The sequence below is a fragment of the Lactuca sativa genome, chromosome 4, assembly GCF_002870075.4.
Source record: "Lactuca sativa cultivar Salinas chromosome 4, Lsat_Salinas_v11, whole genome shotgun sequence".
Taxonomy (NCBI): domain Eukaryota; kingdom Viridiplantae; phylum Streptophyta; class Magnoliopsida; order Asterales; family Asteraceae; genus Lactuca; species Lactuca sativa.
The window spans coordinates 343,027,465-343,048,865 of record NC_056626.2 but is presented as its reverse complement, the minus strand read 5'-3'; the positions used below and the strand labels follow the sequence as shown (position 1 = coordinate 343,048,865).

Sequence of the window (21,401 nt, the reverse complement as noted above, 5' to 3'; positions counted from 1 at the left end):
TAAAAGTACTGCTTAATAAGAAATGTGTTGGAAATCGGATTTGCCTTTATGTTATAATATGGGTTCGTCATAGACTTTATAAAAGGTACTTAGTGCCAAATAGGTTGAGTATCTGACAGGTCTCATTCTGGTTAGAGTGTGAGATCAAAGCGGAGTGTAGTAGTCCTCCTCTTTTTGGATGGACAGAAATGGTGGGTCCATATCATAAAACTAGCAAGTATATATGGATCATCGACCATAGTAGATGACCTACTTGACTATTCTAGGCGGTCTAGTGAATTATGTTTCTATTGTGGATTTATAACCCACAGAAGTAGATAAAATGGGATATCGTATTTATCAAATACTTTATACATTGATTGCCTTAATATGACTTACACTGGCCAAGGACTCCCTTAGTTGTGTAGTCAAATAGTTGCTCAGACGATTCATCAAGTAAGGTGATTCTTCCAAATGATCGTCGAACTAGGATTTGTAAGAATCGATTGGGCAAGGTAGGTGTCTTACAGCAGAGTCTATACACATATAATGTTTATTTGCAAGGATGTTATTATGATTTATTATCATTAAAATTATTATGTGCTTGAAAACCCTATGCATCTAGGTTTCCCAAACCGGGCCCACTCAATTTATATGCATCACAAGTAGCTGAACGAAGGATGCTGGAAACTAGTTAGGATGCCAAGTGAAATAAGAGATGAGCATGTAATATATTTCAGGACCTTTTTATTTTATGTTGTACCCTATGTTTGGATATTAATGTTGATATCCATGGTATTTTAACAAAGATGAAATAATGTATGTTATCTCAGTTGTTTTAAAATGGGTTTTTCGGCAACACAACAACTTAAAGCATAAAGAAAAAGTTTTAATCGGTTCTGAAATTAAGGGGATGTTACAGTTGGTATCAGAGCATCAGTTTAACTGAAATAGGAATTTTGCTTGATTTATAGACTTAAACTTAAAAGCTAAGTATGAATGGGGATTTGTGTGATAGAATGCTTTAGGATAGATGCCTAAATTACTATAGAAACAAGCACTAGCAAGCTATAGGAAGACGCCTTAATTGCTAACTGCCTTAACTGTCATTATGTGCTAAATATATATAGTAAGTAAAAATATTGTTATTCTAAAATACTCATTTTCTACGTGTATAGAACGACATGATGATCACAATGGGCGGTAGAGTAGTCAATAGCGAAGGAGGTCCAGCACCTCAGAACGTCGAAGTCAGATCTGGTCAGTTCACCATAGAAGAAGCTCGAGCAATGATGCAAACCCTGCTAGAGCAGCAGTGACTTAAGTTAACGAATCTCTTAACTCTAGAACTGGTAAATGCTAGAGGCGGAGCGCCAGTGATCAACGAACCGATAGTCGCTGAACAAGTCAAAAATGGACCGGTTTCTACTCATGCAACAATGGCCAAGGAAGGAAACAATGAATCAAAGAGTCATCAAGGACCAGAAGAATCAGAGTTTTGAAGGAATGATGAACCTAGAGGATAATGCAAGTATAAGGGCTTCATTACTTGCAAGTCGTCATCCTTTAGTGGGAAAGAGGATCCAGATGGAGTCATGGACTAAATTTTGGAAATGGAACTAGATTTCTTCACATGCAATTGCATCTGCAAGTTGCAAACCACCTACGATGTAAGACAATTCAAAGGTGTAGTGATCCGTTGGTGGAACATGTTGGGAAAAATGCTAATTCCTAACAATTCGTTGCAACTGGTATGGGAAGATTTATTAACCCACTTTAAGTGTAAATTTTGCTTTGTTGAAGACTTGTTGGAGTTGGAGAATCAACTCCTAACATTGAAAAAGGTAAGCATGACGGTTGAAGAGTACACCGATGCTTTCACTAACAAAATGAAATTCGAACTGCGCGTGGTCCCCGATGAACTGGCCAAGATTGATAGATACTCCCAGGGACTACCATGGGAGTACTCTATGCCGGTTAAGCAGACACCGACTTTTGAGGCAGCTATCTAGGATGCATGGTCTGTTGAGAACATGATTAAGAAGAGGACTACCGACAAAGCTGAAGTCGGTGAGAAAAGGAAAGCTGATGGATTCTTAGGAAACAACAACAACAACAACAACAAGTTTTCAAAGTCAAGTAATAAATCTAGGAGCAACCAAGAAGGGAAGTGGTGCGACCAATGCAAGAAAAATCATTTAGGCGATTATGTCATCTACTACAAACGCAAGAAGTCGAAACATAGCTCTACAAACTGCCCGGTGAAAGGAAAAGTTTGCTTCACTTGCGGGGAAGAATGGCACATGAAAGCAGAGTACCCAAATACTGAAAAGCCAACCTCGAAGATCCTGCCAACAAAGCCCAAGGGTAGAAGCTACCAAATGACCCTTAACGAAGCTAAGGAGGAGATTGATGTTGCTTCAGGTACATTCCTGGTAAATTAAGTTCCTTCCAAGATTTTATTAGATTCAGGAGCATATCACTCCTTTATATCGCACGAATTTGGTAGAAAGCTTAAATTATCACCACGTAGGCCAAGTTCCCATATTATAATAGAAGTAGCCAGCGGTAGGAATGTAATTGTTAACAATAGGTTAGAGAACGTAACCATTAACTTAAACAGAAACAAAATTCATGAAACGTTATTTCCTTTCGATTTATACGAATTCGACATAATTGTGGGCATGGATTGGTTGGGTAAAAACCTTGCGGACATCTTATGCGGAGGGAAGATGGTGTGCATCAATCCCCTTGGAAGAGAACCTTCCGTGGTGTAAAAAGATAAGAGTAGAGTAAGGTCTGGATTCGTCATGATGATGAAGGCTAGAAAATGCCTAACCAAGGGATGTACATCATTCTTGGCATATGTGATCGACGCAAAGAAGGAAAATAAGGCAATAATTGATATATCTATGGTGGGTGACTTTCCTAAAGTATTTCCGGATGAATTACCAGGATTACCACCAGAGAGGCATGTAGAATTTAGAATCGAATTATTGCATGGTATAACGCAAATTCCAAAAACATCATGTCGTTTAGCGCCTACAGAGATGAAAGAATTAATGATACAACTCCAGAAAATATTGGACAAAGGTTTTATAAGACCTAGTTCATCACCTTGGGGAGATCCCATACTGTTTGTAATAGTGTTCACAGATGACTCCATAAAATATTTTCAACTTTAATCCAATATTTACCATTCAGCCCCCAGCTTCTAAAAATCTTCTCATAATAAGCCCATAATTTACTAAACAACCCTCAACCTTCAAAATTCTTTACAAACTAATCTGGAAATTACATTTTGACCCCCCCCCCCCATCCAACTTCTTAATTATACTAGTTAACTCCTCGAAACCAACACCTTGTTATATAATTATTTATTTGTTATATAATTATTTATTTTAGGGCTATTATTCATTCATTAATTTGTTTATTTATTTATTTAATAAACATGGTGTTACAATAAGACTATGATTTAGCTCATAGCATTCACTTAGGGTTGGAGTAGACCCATTATTTCATATGTGATTGTTTTGTATGTTATATGAATGTTGATAGGAAGGTTAGCAGGTCGAAGCTGGAGACGAAAACTTTGTGTGGATGCGTTGTATATATGATGGAATATGTGGTATATTGGGGAGCTCACTTAACCTTATGCTTATAGTTTTGGATAAAATGTTTTACAAGTTGTTCGTGAGAAGAGCTCGGCGGGGCTATACACACGCATTGAAGATAATGATTTATGTTGTCCTATAATTCAACTCTGATAACACTATGGTTTCAAACAAATGATTGTCACTTATTGTTTTTAAGTTAAAGGTTTTAGTCGGTTAATCTGGTTCCAAATGAAAAATCTCTAGTAAATTTTTGGGACGTTACAATCATCAAAAGAAATTTTATTCAAAACTAAACAAAAATTAAAAATTAAGAATGAAAAGATAATGAAAACTAATTTTTAAATGTCGAGTTGCCTCCCAATAAGCGCTACTTTTGTGTGAGTCATAAGTTAGACTCCCAACTTAATAAACTCTTAATATTGGTGTTGTCAATCCTTCCGCTACATTCAATATTCCTTTTGAGCCAATCCATAAAATTTAATTCTTTCTTTATAAAATTGACCATACGAACTTGAATTTAATGCTTTCCAAAATCTCGACTAAAAGTACAGCTGGTTGGACATTGATCATAAACAGATCGACATCCAAACTTTATCTAGAGACGAACCTTTCATCCCAAACATCGGAATAACCGATGTTGGAACAAGGGTGTGCATCACGACAGTAAAAGATCGTGTCACGTTTCCTAGATTTCAACTCTTCATCTTTCTAGTTCTTCTTCCATTAGTCTTTCGAGTAATTGAAGGTCATTTTCAGTGTAACGCCCGTAGATCCGGGCTAGTCAAAATAGAGGCAATAGGAGTCGAAAACACCTTTTCGACAAAAGATTATTTATAATAAATAATCTTAACCAAGTTGTAGTATATGTCACGAGGTTTCCGTACATATAAAGAACGCCGAAATCTGAGTTATAACGAAGAAGTTATGGCCCGTCGAAGTTTTACGGCAAAACCGGCACGGCACCGGGAAGCGTAAATAGTAAATTTATGATAGAGCGAGATTTAGCCTTAGCAACCTAAACAGAAGTCGTAGAATATGTTAAACTAAGAACATCGATAAAAAGAACGCCCAAATCTGACTTCGTATGAAGAAGTTATGATTTTTCGAAGTTTCGGACTAGCAGTGTACAGCCCGAAATTCGAATATTAGATCGAGCGGTTTTTAGCTGACACGACCTAAACGAGAATCGAAGGTCTCGTTGAGAGTAGCGTAACGAGAAAAATATGGGTGAAAACGGATGTCGGAAGAAGAAGTTATGAGGATTTAACGGACCAATCGTGTCCCGGCCCGTTGATAATATAAAAATTAAAATCGAGCCAAAATTAGCCAACGAAGTCTAAACGAAAGTTGTAGAGTACGTTCCCACCTTCGCGTGGATATAAACGTCGAAAACGGAACTCGTACGCGAAAGTTACGAATTTTTAAAGTTTATAATCGAATTTGCGAAGGCTGATGAGGATTGATGACGTGGCACGTTGTGGGCCGTCGGATGATGATTCAGATCTCGCTTCGGATCATGCCACGAAGCCTCGCCTTACGCCCCGCGTCCGAGTTCGTTACGCCCAGCGTACCCTTCGGTCGTATCCCTTCCGATTGCGAGACAGCTAGATTCGATGTGGCAGCCCCATCCGAAGTTACGCCCCGCGTAGCCAAGGATTACGCCCAGCGTAGTCCGAGGCCTCGCAGGGTATAAAAAGGGGCGAGGGCCTTCACATTTTTCACACAATTTCCACTTCTCTCTCTAGTTTCTTTCTCTCTCTAACCCTTTTGGAGCCCCCTAAGCCCTAGTTAAGCCCCTTAGCCCCCGAGGGAAGCCCCGAGGCTCCCGGAGTCCCGAGAAAAAGGAGTTTTTCGGTTTCGAAACGCTGCTCCAATTAAATTCCGGTTTTCGATAAAATTCGCTGTAAGTATGCTACGCTTACGCAATTTTTAATATAGCTTTCAAATAATTATAGGAATGTTATTAGGTCCTTAAAATAATTATTTGGGCTATTATTATGAGTTATATCGAGTATTATTAACGCTTAATAATACTCGGACTAATTAATTTGTCGCGGTTATCGTTAAACTAAACCCTAGTGGTATCGATACTAGGTTTTATCGAAGGAATATCGTTTTGAGAGTATCGAAGCGTTGTTCGAGTGTTGAGTCACCACCTACTCAGGTGAGTGCATGGTCCCTTTCATCTTACACATAGATATGAAGTATTTTATTATTAATTACGTGCTATGTGCGCATATTGTCTGAATACTTGCTGTCTATGCTGGTGAAAGATTTTTATATATGTTTTAAATGATGTAAACTGTGTAAAGTATTTTATATCTACATAATATGTTGGGTAAAACATGGGTAGATGAATGATGAGGGATAAAAGCTGAAATAGAGGAACATTAGTAGCATGGACCTACTGCCCTATAGGTATACATTGGCAGCAGTGGACCTAGTACCCTATAGATGAGCACTGGCAGCTGCGCCACAACCCGTAGATGTTTTAGATCTACGGTAAACGTCCTAGCAGTTGCGCTCTAAGGATAGTATCGGCAGCTGCGCCTAATGGGAGCCTTATGACCATGACAGTAGCGTTTAAAGGTCAATACCGGCAGAAGCACCTCATAGAAAATGTCACAATTCTGGCAGCTGCGCCTAAGTGACAAAATTAGCAGCTGCGCTTGACCAAAGTGTCATTGGCAACAATGAACTTCATGTTGTTTCCTTAGGATGATCCTTAGGAATGAATGAACGAGAAATAGTTGATTCTTAGGGGAGACCCTTAAAGAATAAAGAAGATAATGGGGATGGGTAATTGGGTTAACTGTTTGATGATTGAACATAATAATTATATTATTGTGGGTTGAAAACCCTATGTACTCACCAGGTTTCCCAACCTGACCCACTCAGTTTATTTATATCACAGGTGTTGATATGAAGTCACATTACACAGAGAAAGAGATGTAGATCACTAGTGTAAATAATTGTAAGTTCTGTTTATGCTTATGTTTCTGTATTAACGATGACATCCCAAACGTTTTAAAATGAAATAAATACGTTTCTTCGAAAATGTTTTAATAACGTATTTACCATGTTTTTCTGGGAACAAATTCCGCAACATTTTTATAAAATGAAGTACTCTGATTTTTATAAAGCATAAACAAACCGGTCTTTTCTGGCCGTGATTTTGGGGATGTCACATTCAGCACCAAAATCCTTTTCTTCTAGTAATCTTTCTAGGTCCTCCAAATCTTTTTTTGAATTAATTAACTTTAGTTCCTGCAACTCATGCTCGAGAATAATATCAGGCATATCCATCTTAAAATAAACATAAAAACTAAATATTAACAATATATAAAGTTCAACTAACAAATAAATAATCTGAACTAAATGCAATTGTTTCCAGGCAACGACGACAAAAACTTAATGTGTGATTTATATACTATAAAAATTATCAAGTTTAAATTTATAAATCCTAATTTATCTCAACCAAACTGTCACGCAATATGCAGTGTACTAATAGTGTAATAGTATAGTTATGGTAAGAAAGGGTTTCGAACACAACGGAACGGGTAGAATTAGATCAGATTATTCACATGTAAATTAGACTAATAACAGTGAAGTAAAAAGGGGGATTTGTTTAAATTCAATTAAACTAGAAACGAAAACAAAACTACAGATTATATTTAGACACAAATAAGATGAAGATGCTTTTACATAGATTCGCTTATGTCTTTCGCTTATGATGGATTCCAATAGAATGCAATGGATATTAGTGATATTTATCGATTACTATACTAGCCAGTTAACTTAACTTGGTCTAATTCACTAACATTATAATTATTAAGACAATTAACATAATGATCATGCAATTAACTATATAATAGTTACTATTAAGCTTGTATCATGAAAGATTTTATTAGGTCAAATGATCCTTATGGTCATATTAATCAGTTTGATGCACATCTTTGGTTATCTAATGCACTCGTACATATTAAAGTTAACAACTTCAATAACCTAACCGTAGGATTTTGTCATCTCTAGTCCCAATTACTAAGTAGCCACTTGATTCAAGTGAACAAACTAATATCGAATAAGTTGAAGTAGACTTAGAAATGGATTATAGTATATGAACTAATAGTCTTTGTATTTATTATGAAAGTTTACTTTAAAAATGTTTAATGTTTACATCTTGATATTCAATATAATTATTTAAAATATGTCAATAGTTTTTTATTATTATAGGTTGAATCACTTACTTATTCATTATTTAGTTTGTATTTATTTCAAAATTTTACTTTAAAAAATGTTTAATGTTTACACATTGATATTTAACTTTGTTTTTAATCAACTCGTGTAATACACAAGTCTCACATGTAGTCGGTTATAACTTTAAGATTAGATCTAACACATCAAGTTTTTGGTGTCGTCATGGAATGGTCTCATTTGGTTTAGAGTATTTACTTATTGGTTTCATTAAAGACTTGTTTTTATTTGTTTGGTCTATTTTTAGTTTGGTGTGTTTAAAATTTTATTGTTATTTTTGTTATTTTCCATATGATATGCTTTTGGTAGTTTGAGATTCTTGCAGAATTTTATTGTTATTTTTGTTATTTTCCATATGATGTGCTTTTGGTAGTTTGTGATTCTTGCAAAGAAATCTCACTGTTCACATTGTGTGACGCCTTCCTAGCCGATATTTCGAACAACGCAACGCGTGCATAACTCATACATGTCGCATAATATGCACTGCTCATATTTGTGTGGTTTGAGGATTTAAACGAAACGTCACCTAGTAGATGCTACTCGAACCACGTTTTTTCTATACATATCGGCATTTCGTATAGAGGTTAAAAGCTACGCTTGTTGAATGTAAAGTTTGGAAATAAAACAATTCCTTCTGTCGTGTATCATTGATTAATGCAGCCTCAGGTGCTAGTGCTAAGAAGAACAAAAGGTCTTGTACATGTAATGGATCTTGAAATACTATTTCTGCATCTACTTTACCAAATCCGCCCACATTATGATTACTTTTCAACGGTTGTTCAAGTTTAATAGATTCGCTTTTCAATAAAAAAATGAATCACTTAGAGCTCGAATTTCTAGCTCGTTTTATCAGTCACCCTGTTCAAACACATCGTATTTCTAGCATGAGCAGAAAAAAAACAAGTTCTAACAGTCCAACAACTTCATAATCATCATTATAACAAGATCTTCAAGGATTACCCACCAAAAGGCTAATAAAACCTGCTAAAAACTTCATGTTGAACGCGCCTAAATGGGTTAATATACAAACACATATAGTCTAACAAATTATTCGGTAGCAACTCCTATTTTCAACTCTAGTTGCTTCACATAGTCATGTGATGACTTATGTAAATTAGCATGCCATTAAAGATCGAAACAATTTTTTGTATGTATGGTCTTAAAATGTGATTCATGAAACTTTGGAAAGTAGCGAGACCTCAAATCTATCTTTGAAAACCAAAAGTTGCTTTGTAGTTAGTTTAACAACTAATCAGGTAACTTGTCTTTTCTTCACGGGGGACGACTTGAGAAAAAAAAAATGATTGTAGTTTGATTGAATAAATCTGATTTTAGATGTTGGTTTTCCAAAATGGTGCTTTTATATCCATATTTCCAAATTTCAAACACATATTCCATACTATCTATGAAGCACATTGAATTGAAGTTAGTTACAAAAAAAGAATCGAATGTGTCCTATTTATACACATCAACTACGAAGGGCCAATCTCGGATACATTCAAGACATTCGGTTGCATAACCATATGCTTACAGTCGGTCAACCGGTTGCACCCACACGGACCACGGTTCGAACCGTGGTCCCCATCTTCACCAAACGAGGACCGTCTATGACCAACCCAATTCTCACTACTCCTACTACTTAGCCTCATATATGCAGAAGGAGACCCATTCGATGTAAAGTAATACGAAGAATGGTACTCCTCTCTGCAATACGTATGAGGCATATCTCTGTATCCACTAGGCCCAGGCCTGGGCCCAGTGGATCTTTCCTGTCCCATCTTCTGTTGTGATGAAGATGGGACAGTGGCCCAGTCTTCGATAGTTATCCCTTGCTTAGCAGCCAGCTTAAGCATTTGCTTCTCGTCTAACCCTAATCCCATCACTAGATTCCATAGGTTTCTTTGTGTTTCCCTTTGATTGTGAATCACTTGATCCCTCATTGCCATTTCGTATTGAAGCTCCGTATTAGTCATCCCCTACAATGACATGGCACAATTTAGCTAACAAAGACTCTTGTATTCTTATTTTAATTTTTTAGAGTGAATTACATTTTTGGTCCCTCAATATAGCTGTTTTTTGCAAATTTGATCCCAAAAGGTTCTCATGCAATTTTGGTCAACTATATTGTGATTTTACTTGGAATAAGGACAAAAAACGGTACAAAAAACCTCACATAAGAACCAAAAATGTAAATTTCACTAAAGTATATACTACATTTATATTTTATTTTAAATTTTAGAGTAAATTACATTTTGGTCCCTGAGAATAGCTGTTTTACATATATTTGGTCCCAAAAGGTTTTCTCATGCAAATTTGGTCCCAAATATATATTCATTTTACTTGGAACAAGGACCAAAAATGTAAACTATATATTACATTTATATTTTACTGTAAATTTTAGAGTAAACTACATTTTTGGTCCCTAAGTATAGCCATTTTTTTGCAAACTTGGTCCCAAAAGGTTGTCTCTTGCAATTTTGGTCCTAAATATATAGTGATTTTACTTGGAAAAGGGACCAAAAACATTATAAAAACCTTAAACAAGGACCAAAAATGTAACTTTCACTAAAAAATTTTTTACCAAAAGTCGATATTGGCTGAGAATACGCAAGTAGGTTTTATTCGCATTGTTACTAATCGCTTCATCAATCATCTCCTGTAATTCACATCGCCTTTTCTCATTCGCTTCAATTTCCTACACAACATTTCAAACTCATTACCCAAAAGTCAAAATTCAAAAGTCAAAACACAAAACTCAAAAGTCAAAGTCAACCTTTTGGTAAATAACACCGGTCTCATCATTGTCACGGATATTATCAAGAACAAGTTGTCGCCTTAACATTAAGGCCCGCACAACTGTTCCATCATTTTCAATCGCCTGCAAAACAAAAAAAAAATTCCAATTTAATTATTTTTAATAAATTTTAATGATAATAATTAATAATAATAATACCTGTTGTTTTGCGATTCCATCATCAAGATGTTGTAATTCAGTTCGATTTCTGAGATTGGTTTCTTCTAATTCAAACAAAGCTTTTTGTAAATTTATTCGTTCTTGGACATTTTCACTTGTTTCTTGGCTTAATATATTCAGCCATGATAATTCATCATCCACGTGTCTTTCAGTAGGTTTTGTGCTTAACTGTGATTCCTTTTCAGCTAATTGTGTCTTCAACTGACTAACTTCATTCTGTGAAAAAAAAAATTACTAAACTTATAATATATTACAGAAACGGTCCCTGTGGTATAGTGGAAATTACAACTTTAGTCCAACTTTGCATTTCATTACATAGCGTCATGGCCAATCGTTGTGGTTTTCAATTTGTTGCAAGTTTGTTAAAATCAGGCATTAAATTTAATGACCATTTTGCCCTTTTTGTTGTGTTTATAATCTATGGGGTAAAACTTGTCATTTTACAATGAATTAACAGCCATTTTTAACGGTGTTAGTGATAGGGACCATTTCTGCAACAAACTGAACCACAGGGACCATTTCTGTAACTTACTTTAAAATTTATCAAAATAGCTTACCTGAAGACTGTCAATCATACGCTGATAATCCGATACATGTGTATCAACCGTGCCGATATTTTTCTGAAGAAAAAGAATATAATAAATAAAATCATTTATTTTTATATTGTATTATATTTAATCAAATGTATGTATAATTTACCTGAATATGAGTTTTAATTTCTTTAGCTCGATCAGCATATTTTAGAGTATTAATGGTGTGATGATATTGATTATCTGCAGGTGATATAGTTGCAATCATGACTGTTTGTGAATTTCCACTTAATCCAACTTTAAGAATCCGTGTCAATTTGCTAAAAAAAAAAAAAGAGAGAAGACAATAAACACAAATGAATTAATACTTTATAGAGTTATGATAAATTGGGTTAGTCTCATAAAAGACCTTATATTTTGTGGTTTTTCCGGATTAAACCTCAACTTTCTTTTTTTCTTGAAAAAAAACCTTGTATTTTTTCAATTTTTCCGAAAAAAACCCTCAACTTTGTTTTTTTTTTCCGAAAAAAACCCTCGACCTTCTAATTGTTTCTGAAAAAAGGGTTAATTTAATAAGACCTTATATTTTGTGTTTTTTCCGGATCAAACCTCATCTTTATTTTTCTTTCATGAAAAAAGACCTTATATTTTTTCCGAAAAAACCCTCGACTTTCTCTTTTTTCCGAAAAAAAAACCCTCAAACTTCTAAATGTTTCCAAATAAATCCTCAACTTTTTTAGTTTTTCCTGAAAAAAACCTTCACATTTTACAACTTTTTTTAGAGAAAAATGACTAAAAGGGGCAGATCAGAAAAAATGAAAAAATGCAACTTCTTTTTCATGAAAAGAATAAAGTTGTGGCTTAATCCAAAAAAAACACAAAATATAAGGTCTTTTATTAAATTAACCCCTAAAAACCCTCAACTCTTTTAGTTGTTTCAGAAAAAACCCTCAAAGTTTTTAGTAGTTTCAGAAAAAACCCTCTACTTTTTTAGTTGTTTCCAAAAAACCCTCAACTCTTTTAGTTGTTTCAGAAAAAAAACCCTCAAAGTTTTTAGTAGTTTCAGAAAAAACCCTCAATTTTTTAGTTGTTTCCAAAAAAACCCTCAACTATTTTAGTTGTTTCAGAAAAAAACCCTCAAAGTTTTTAGTAGTTTCAGAAAAAACCCTCAATTTTTTTAGTTGTTCCCAAAAAAACCCTCAACTCTTTTAGTTGTTTCAGAAAAAACCCTCAAAGTTTTTAGTAGTTTCAGAAAAAACCCTCAACTTTTTAGATGTTTCTGAAAAAACCTCAACTTTTTTAGTTGTTTCCAAAAAACACCCTCACATTTTACAAGTTTTTTCTGAAAAAAAAAAAATGACAAAGGGCCAAATTGAAAAAAATGAAAATGTCCAAGGTCTTTTTCATGAAAAAAAATAAAGTTTGAGGCTTAATCTAGAAACACACACACAAAATATAAGGTCTTTTATGAGATTAACCCTAATAAGTTTGAAATTTTGAAATTTCATACCTGTTGCGATAAGGGACATATGCAAGACCTTTTTTCTGTTGTTTTCCCAAAGCATTTATACAATTTGCTAAAGCAAGAAGCGATCGGTTTATATTCGCACCATCTCTTAGTTTTTGTCCACCACTGTTTGTTTCAGAAGCTCGCTCACTGCAATTTTTTTATATATATTTTTAGGAGTAAAACATTTTTTTTTATATAAAATTTTGGGAAGAAATAGAATCATATTTATTTTATTATACCTTCCAGCAAGATCCACAAGTGCAAGTTTACCACGTATGACTTGACTACGATATTTCTTTTTCTGCTTTCTAAGCACAGTTATTTCCAAAACTGCATGTGACCTATTTCAGAAAAACAAAAAGGGTATTTTAGTAATTACAAACAGAAAACATGAAAATACATTATGAATAATTAGGAGTATAACTCACCGTGATGATGTTTCATTAGCATCTGTGCTGTCTGTTTTTCGCCTACTGTTTCCCATATTTAAAAGCTCAAGAATCCTGTCAGCTGAGTTGACCTAAAACAAAAGGAAAATATTTATATTTAGAGTAAATTACACGAATGGTCCCTATGGTTGGGGGTATTTTACATGTTTGGTCCCTAACTTATTTTTTCAACTCGGAAGGTCTTTACAGTTTGTTTTTGTTACGCGATTGGTCCCTGTGTTACCTAAAAAGACTATTTTGCCCTTGATTTTTTAATTTGTTTAAATAAGATGGGGTAGATAAGGTAAGATAAGGTGAGGTGGAAGTGGGGTTGGGGATGTGTTTATTTAAATAAATTTAAAAAAAATCAAGGGCAAAATAGTATTTTTAGGTAAGATAGAGACCAAACGCGCACAAAAACAAACTGTAAAGACCTTCCGAGTTAAAAACATAAGTTAGGGACCAAACTTGTAAACTACCCCCAACCATAGGGACTATTCGTGTAATTTACTCTTATATTTATTAAATATTAATATTAATTAGGGTTAATCTCATAAAAAGACCTTCTATTTTGTGCTTTTTCCGGATTAAACCTCAAATTTATTTTTTGCCTACCTTGTATTTTTTTCCATTTTTCCCGATCTGGCCCTTTAAGTCGTTTTTTTTTCCAAAATAATTGTAAAATGCGAGGGTCTTTTGGGTAAAAACTAAAAAGTTGAGGGCCTGTTTGGAAGCAGATAGAAGGTTAGAGGGGTTTTCTCGGAAAAAATAAAAAATGCAAGGTCTTTTTCAGGCAAAAAATAAAGTTGAGGTTTAATCCGAAAAAGAACACAAAATATAAGGTCTTTTATGAGATTAACCCTATTAATTAATATATTTTAATTTATATAAATTGGGAAAATAAAGTAAGCCAAGAAAAAGATATTTAACCTTGATGCATCTAAGGCCAGCTACAATTATCCCTTGTTCTGGATCCTCTCTGAGTTCCAAATGACCAGATGATTTTTCAAGAAGATCATAGATTACCTGTTTTTCATTTTTATTAAAAATAAATAAAATTAGAATATAGTTTTGGTAAGAGATTAACATAATAACATGTTATTAATAATCTAATATTTAATATTACCTCATTGTAGACTTCAAGGTAGGAACAAGTAACTTCAAATTCATCAGAACTCTTATCATTTTTTATAAAATTGAATATTGTATGTAGACTGAGAACCATTAGGCCTGGATCACCTTCAGTTCCTACCATTGTATATGTTTTCCCACTGGAATTATAAGAGAATATATTAAAAAAAATGTTACACATTGTATAGAGTAGGATTTTTTTTTCATTTCATTAACTTATTCATACAATTTCACATAAGATAATACTCAAATTTATTTATTTTACCTTCCAGTTGAACCATATGCAAACACAGTGGCATTTAGGCCATGAACTACTCCAGAGATTGTGGAAGATATACTTCTCTCATACACATCCTGCATATAGCACAACTTTTAAATTATACCCATTTTCATAACAAATTGAAGACACATACATTGAATAAAATATCTTGAAGCCAATAGAAAGTAGGAAATAACATGTTTTAGTGCTAACAACTTCAAGCAACTAAATCTATGAACATGAACAAGAAATGGAAGTTGTATCATGTGAATGTTGTGGAGCTTCATCTTAACTTATATTTTTTTTCATTCCAACTCCAAAAATAGTAAAACTTCAGAACATGTTCTTTACAGTTTACACTATTGACAAGGTGATAGAAACTTGAGAATATGATATTTTCAAGTTTATACTGTTACAAGTTTATCAAAATATCAGAAATAGTAATCTCCAAACCACTTCTGATGCTTAATCTTATAACAAGTAACCTATATAAACTATCCACCACATACCGAATTTGTAGAGTCTGGGGGAAATGCATGATCAAAAGCATATCTTCTCTCTTTTGTTCGATTCTGTATCCTATCTAGGTAGTCCTTTGACAAATCAGGATCCAAAATAACCACCTCCTGAGAAGAAAGCATTACAACATAATTCAAGAAACACGATCAACAAAATGTAAAGCTTCTACTGAAGAATATTCTCTAAGAGAAGAGTAAAGAGACACCTTATTGTTGTTCACTCGTACTATATCACGACCTCGCTCTTTCTCCGTTAATGGCCTACACTTTACAGCAACCTATAAACAACAGCTCTGTATAAGCTACAATTAACATAGAATCAGAAACTCCAATTTCAATGATCAAATATACTTACAGTGAGAGTTGTAGCTTTCTTAGTCGCTGGAGCTCTGATACTTGGCATATTTAATCAAAACATTTGTTCAACAATCACAAAACCCCAAATTTTTCAATAATTCACACCAATAAACCTCCGAAAAAACCCTAACAAATAGGAACTGCACGCTGAAGTATTCAAATTCCAAAATCGACTATATCCTAACCAAATATTCCGTTTTTAAACTCAAAATTTAGAAACTGGAAACCTAAACCCTAAAAATGGTATAAGTTTGGACCGAATTCACATTATTGTGAGCTTTAGAAGCAGCAAATGCGTTTCGTTACACCTCAAGTGCGTGTATGTGTGCGCGAGAAAGTGGAGTAACGGAAACGATGATAAGGATTGAAATACGGCAAAGAAGGCGGTGTCGCCATTGAAGAGGAGGAGTACGGAGATGTGATGGACATTGAAGCGGTAATAAATAAAAATTGAAGGCGGAAGACGACGAAGGTGTTGCCTTCTGCTTCTAGATTAGCTGGACCAGCAGTTGTCAGGAAGTCATCCTGACCGTTGAATTTTATCAAAGTATCAATTTTTCTTTGATTTCTTCCATTAAAACAAAAGGTCTTTCTTGGATGTTTATGAAAGTATTTCCATTTACGTGCAAGATATTATACATTTGTGCTCTTGTTTTGATTTATTTTTCAAAATACTTCCAAAATGATATTGTTGTATAGAATATTGGGGAATGGCTAGTGGCCTAAAATTGTAATGTTTTATAATCATTTTGTCAATTGTAATTTGTCAATGTTTATTAAAAAATTGATTTATTATGTATAAAATTGTGGATTACACGAGAAAGGGTGTTTGAGTTGTCTTTGAGAGTTTGTAGTGTGTTTGACAAAATTAGTCGGTAAACCTCTAGATTTTATTTATTATATAAGAATTTGACAAAAGTAATAGAAAGTTTTTGAAATGTGTAAATTACATAAAATGACAATTGTTAAGAAAAATATAAATATGTTTTTAAGGGCAATTCTAGGAATTGATTAGATAAACTTTTATTTGTTATATGAGTGTTCAAGTCGCATTTGAGTGCTTATGGAGATTATTTGATAGTTGCTGATTGAATCAGCTCAAACTGAGTCAGGGTTTGGTAGCGCTTGTGACTGTATGAAGTCATGTTGTTTAATTACGCATCTTATTAGTTGTGTTTACTGTTGAAAACTACCATTTTACCCTTTCTGTTTTGTTTTGTGCTAAATAAAATGTATTTGTTTGATAAGATTGATGGCTAAAATTGATGAATAGTTATACAAAAACGATTATAAAAACAAAATTGTTATGATTTGGGTTTATACCAATACTCTAACAAGAAACATTTGTTACACATCTCATTCATATTGTGTTTGGTAGTATTTATCTAACACATTCAACAAAACCGTCATATAAAAAAACTTTTTAAATATAAATCTTGGATTTTATTTTATTTTTATGTACTTATTGTAAGAAATTTTGACACCATCGTACTCCTAGACTCCTACTTTTCTAGTCTCGGATGAAATTATGATCTCCTGAAAAGAATCCATATGAGTGATGATTGCAAATATATAATAATTGTAAACAACAAAATATGGAGAAAATTACATACTTTTTAACTATGCGTTTCTTGAAAAGATAAATTTTGATGTAATCAAACGCGCTCATTACAACAACAATCTCACCTCACAAAGTTTAGTGAGTTCCCCAATATACCACATACAATACAAGTATTGGCCCTGCCCTGAGTAATGGACCTCGTCCAGTATAATGGGCCCTGTCCTGAGTAATGGACCATGTCTAGTATAATAGACCCCACGTTGAGTAATGGACATCGTCCAGTGTAATGGGCCCCACCTTTAGTGACGGACCCCATCCAGCAAACATATAATGCGTATGCAAGAGTCACACAGACAACAAACATACAATGACACCCCGTGTCTAACATAGTATAGTGAGAAAACTCACCTCAGTCGGATAGATAAACACCACAGCTCACATGAAATGTAAAGGTTGGCTCAACAACCACCTAAACATGTAATAAAAGGTTAATCCATTAAGTCAAAACCTCAAATTCCCATATCTGATCCTTAACCGTATGTTAATGGATAAAGTTTCCAACTTCCAGATCTAAGACCCTAAGTTGAGATATGACTAAAAACCCATATTTCCCTATGCATATAGTAAAGATGACTCTTGCTTGCACTCTGTAACAACCCAAAAATAGTGATAAAAAATTTTTGTTTTAAAAACCATTAATTCCATTCATCAAGTGTCTCAATATCAACCAAAATACAGTATGCCAAATCATCAGAGTAAAATAAGCGTAAATGCACTCGAAGCAACATCGGTCTCTTCATTTGCCTCATTGAAGGTCATCTGATAACTTCGACCCTTGGGCTTTGGTGACATGATCCTTAGGATAGGTTTCTCAAACTTTGGGCACTCTGCCTTCATGTGCCCATCCTCTCCATAATTAAAGCAAACTTTTCCTTTGACTGGGCAATCGTAGAAATATGATCGGGCTTCTTACACTTGAAGTAGACGACACAATCGTCGAAATGCTTCTTCTTGCATTAGTCATACCACTCCCTTCATGGCTACTTCCATACTTGTTGCTTGACTTCGAAAACTTCTTATTTTTCTTGCTACTATTGTTGTTGCCTTCCTCTTTTCACCGACCTCAGTCCTGTCGGTAGCTCTCTTATTCATCATACCCTCCACAGACTTTGCAGCACAGACAACTGCCCACTGGAACATTTTGTGGTAATGATTCTAATCCAAAACATGCCAAAAAAAACTCGAAAATCTGCCCACTAGAGCACCAACTCGGCGAGTACATGAACTGGACTCATCGAGTTGGACTTTTTCTAAGTGGACTCAGCGAGTTCACTGTCCAGAATGCAGAAAATTCGATTTTTTGCTTTGAAAACCAATAAAACATCAAGTATAGTGGAAAACAATCCTAGGCTCTGATACCACTGAAGGGTTTTAAGCATTCTAACACTCCTATGGTATACATGCAACCTTGGATGCTTTGGATCTATGTTTTCTCTAATATACATGCAAACTTTGTTGTTCCAAAGCATCATCCTAACTAGCATACAAATGACATAATCAACATAAAAGAGAATTATAGAATTATCTCTTTGTTGTAGCTTGTAGAACTTCTTGAGTTTGGCCCTTAAGAACTTAGTGCCCCAAGTGTTGCACCTCAGATGAAATCACAACACACCTAGAACAAAGGAGACTTTTCAAAGAGTATCCTAACACCAAAATTGGCTCAATGATCTCCAAGACCACTAGTGTGTGTAATAGCCAATTTTGGATGCTAAGGGGCTTCTTATATAGTGTGGCAATATTAGGGTTACACTATGTAAACCCTAATGTGCATGACCTTCCATATTCCTTATGCTCCATGGGTTTAAACCTCCATGGATCATCCATGGGTTGTCACATGGGTTTCGCCTAACCTAAAGAATCATGGATCATTAGCCCACACCATAAGAATGAGTGAATTACCAAATCAATCCCCATATATTTAATTAGTCTCTTTTGATCACAAAATTAATTCCAAATTAATTCTTGATCAATACTAATTAAATCATATGATTTCATATTAATATATTAGAACTTATAATATATTAACAAATCACAAATAACCTCTTCTCAAAAGTCCATCCTATCAAACTGTCGTGGTGATATGCAGCCCAAATGGACCATGTTATTCTCGGGTCAAGTACATACCAATTATAATTATGGGCTTAGACACCTAATCCAACAGTCTCGCACTTGGATAAGTCTAATAACTATTATTGCTAATACGACTCCACAACCCGACTAGCAATCGTAGCTCTTAAAAGCCGCTGTCAAACTCTGACCTAGTCAATGATGCGTCCATTAGATAAGGGATCATATATTCCTACATTCTAGATATCGTATGGATTGAGACATGGATTATAATCATTCTCTCTATCCATCTGTTGTTTCCTGATTTCTGATTTATAACGACCGACTGATTGAACAAATCAAATCATTATAGGCTTGGCCAAGCACTTAGGTTTGTTATCACTAAATCATCGAGGGGCCCACATATATCGCTTTTATCCACATGGGGTAAAATGAACGGATAACTTCGACCCAAATGCTCACTTGTACTTACTCATAAAACGACACACAATGATATGTTTTATAACACCAAGTTACTAGTGTGTTTACGTATGTTAATGTACAACCGACTTGCAACTACAACTCACACGTCTTGGTTTCAAGAATATAAGATATTATCGTCTCACAATCACTCGTGATAAAATCCATGAAGTGATTCAGATGAGCATGGGTTGAATCCAATATTTGAATCTTATTCCACGAGCACTCATGAACTCTGTAGCAAACTTGTGATATGTCTAAAACACCTCTAAAAACCCATTCATGACAGTCTTACCTCAATACCTACTTCCAAAGTATGATCAACTGTGGATGGTTTGAATAACATAGTTATTCGGGAAGTCAAAACCTGCAAAGTGAAACACAAGAATAATACTAATCCTATATGGCCCCAAAACTTTTGATTCCCATATTGATTACTCATTATTCATTTTATAATGTTTCGAATACTCAACTTAATACTTGAATTAAAAAATTAGTTGTCCCATGCTCCAATCATGCACACTATGTTTGTCTATGGTCATTACTTTGTGAAATAGATCAATTGACAACATTTCAATGATGCTCATTTCACAATTCCAAATCCTTATTGCAAGTGTATGAATTCCAAATTCTTGTCACTACTAGAAAGTGTTAGATTCTAAACTATCATGCAATGATTCTTTTGTAATGTCTAGGTACCAAAAGTCATAGAGACTTGACCAACGATATTACAAAACTTTCCACTTGAGATTGATAACAAAACAGTTCCAAGGAAGCGAAGTCTCAAATTCAAAGTACATTCCTTTGAACATCCTTCTTGCATAAAAGTTTCTAACTTTCTCATATATTCTTAATCTCTAACTATAGAAACATTCAATATCCTTTCATACGACAACTCATTATTAATAGAATCATGTCTATTCATAATAGTGTCAATATGTTCCATCCATTATTATACTTCCAACTATCCTTAAGCGACCAATCATTTGCGAACCTTAGATTGTCCGTAACAGTTGTTTAACCACTTTAGTCATATATGGTTCTATTCCTTTTTTTCCTCTTAATGCCCTAGACATTTGGAAAATTAGAACACAAGAATATTATAGCATATGCAATCAATCCTATACCCGAAGCATATGAGACACGATTCATAATGTCTAACATAAAGACACGATATTGGATCAGTCTTTTGCTATAATATTTGTATTTGTCATGTTCTCACAATTCGAACTATGAAGAGGGATGTCGTAATCATAATCGAATTTGAGAACACAATTAACATTTCCATATATAGAATTTCCTTATGTTGAACCATTCCAACATAACATTCATACATATTTGACTAAATTTGATTAAAAAATCTCAATCTAAGCTTTTAGAATTGAAATGAAGTATAAAATTATCTCCCTTAATTATAACAAAACAACTTTTCAAACTCTGCATCTTTGCAAATTGAAACTTTTTTTTTTCTATAGTTAACATTGCTAACTCGTAACACTTATAATAATTATGCTTCCACTAGCATAATAATTATTATCTTACTAGAATAACACTTATGCTCCCACTAGCTTTGACATGTACCCAGAAATCAGTTGGACTTCTAGAAATCAATACTTATTGACTTTCACTCCAAAGTTCAAATTTATGATACAAGATGCTTCGATAAGACCTTATCTAGGCTTCTTAAACTCGTA

The 21,401-nt window shown here is 34.2% G+C and overlaps 1 protein-coding gene across 1 annotated transcript; it reads right to left on the bottom strand.

Annotated features, from left to right (window-relative positions):
- Positions 1-9,192: 9,192 nt before the first annotated feature.
- Positions 9,193-16,019, bottom strand: LOC111906379 (kinesin-like protein KIN-8B). Its single transcript, XM_023902140.3, has 15 exons — positions 15,556-16,019; positions 15,407-15,478; positions 15,192-15,308; positions 14,689-14,777; positions 14,419-14,563; positions 14,223-14,318; positions 13,293-13,384; positions 13,104-13,205; positions 12,865-13,011; positions 11,524-11,674; positions 11,382-11,444; positions 10,804-11,040; positions 10,624-10,728; positions 10,432-10,545; positions 9,193-9,826 (listed from the first exon to the last, which is right to left on the bottom strand). Exons 1-15 carry the CDS (start codon positions 15,601-15,603, stop codon positions 9,323-9,325), a joined length of 2,082 nt encoding a protein of 693 aa, XP_023757908.1. The 5' UTR covers positions 15,604-16,019; the 3' UTR covers positions 9,193-9,322.
- Positions 16,020-21,401: the final 5,382 nt, after the last annotated feature.

Coding starts and splice junctions, on each gene's coding strand:
- LOC111906379 (XM_023902140.3), bottom strand. CDS start 15,603: ATGCCAAGTATCAGAGCTCCAGCGACTAAGAAAGCTACAACTCTCACT. Junction 13,385..14,222: donor CTGGCCTTAGATGCATCAAG/GTTAAATATCTT, acceptor CTTTTGTTTTAG/GTCAACTCAGCTGACAGGAT. Junction 11,675..12,864: donor TATGTCCCTTATCGCAACAG/GTATGAAATTTC, acceptor TTTTTTTTTTAG/CAAATTGACACGGATTCTTA.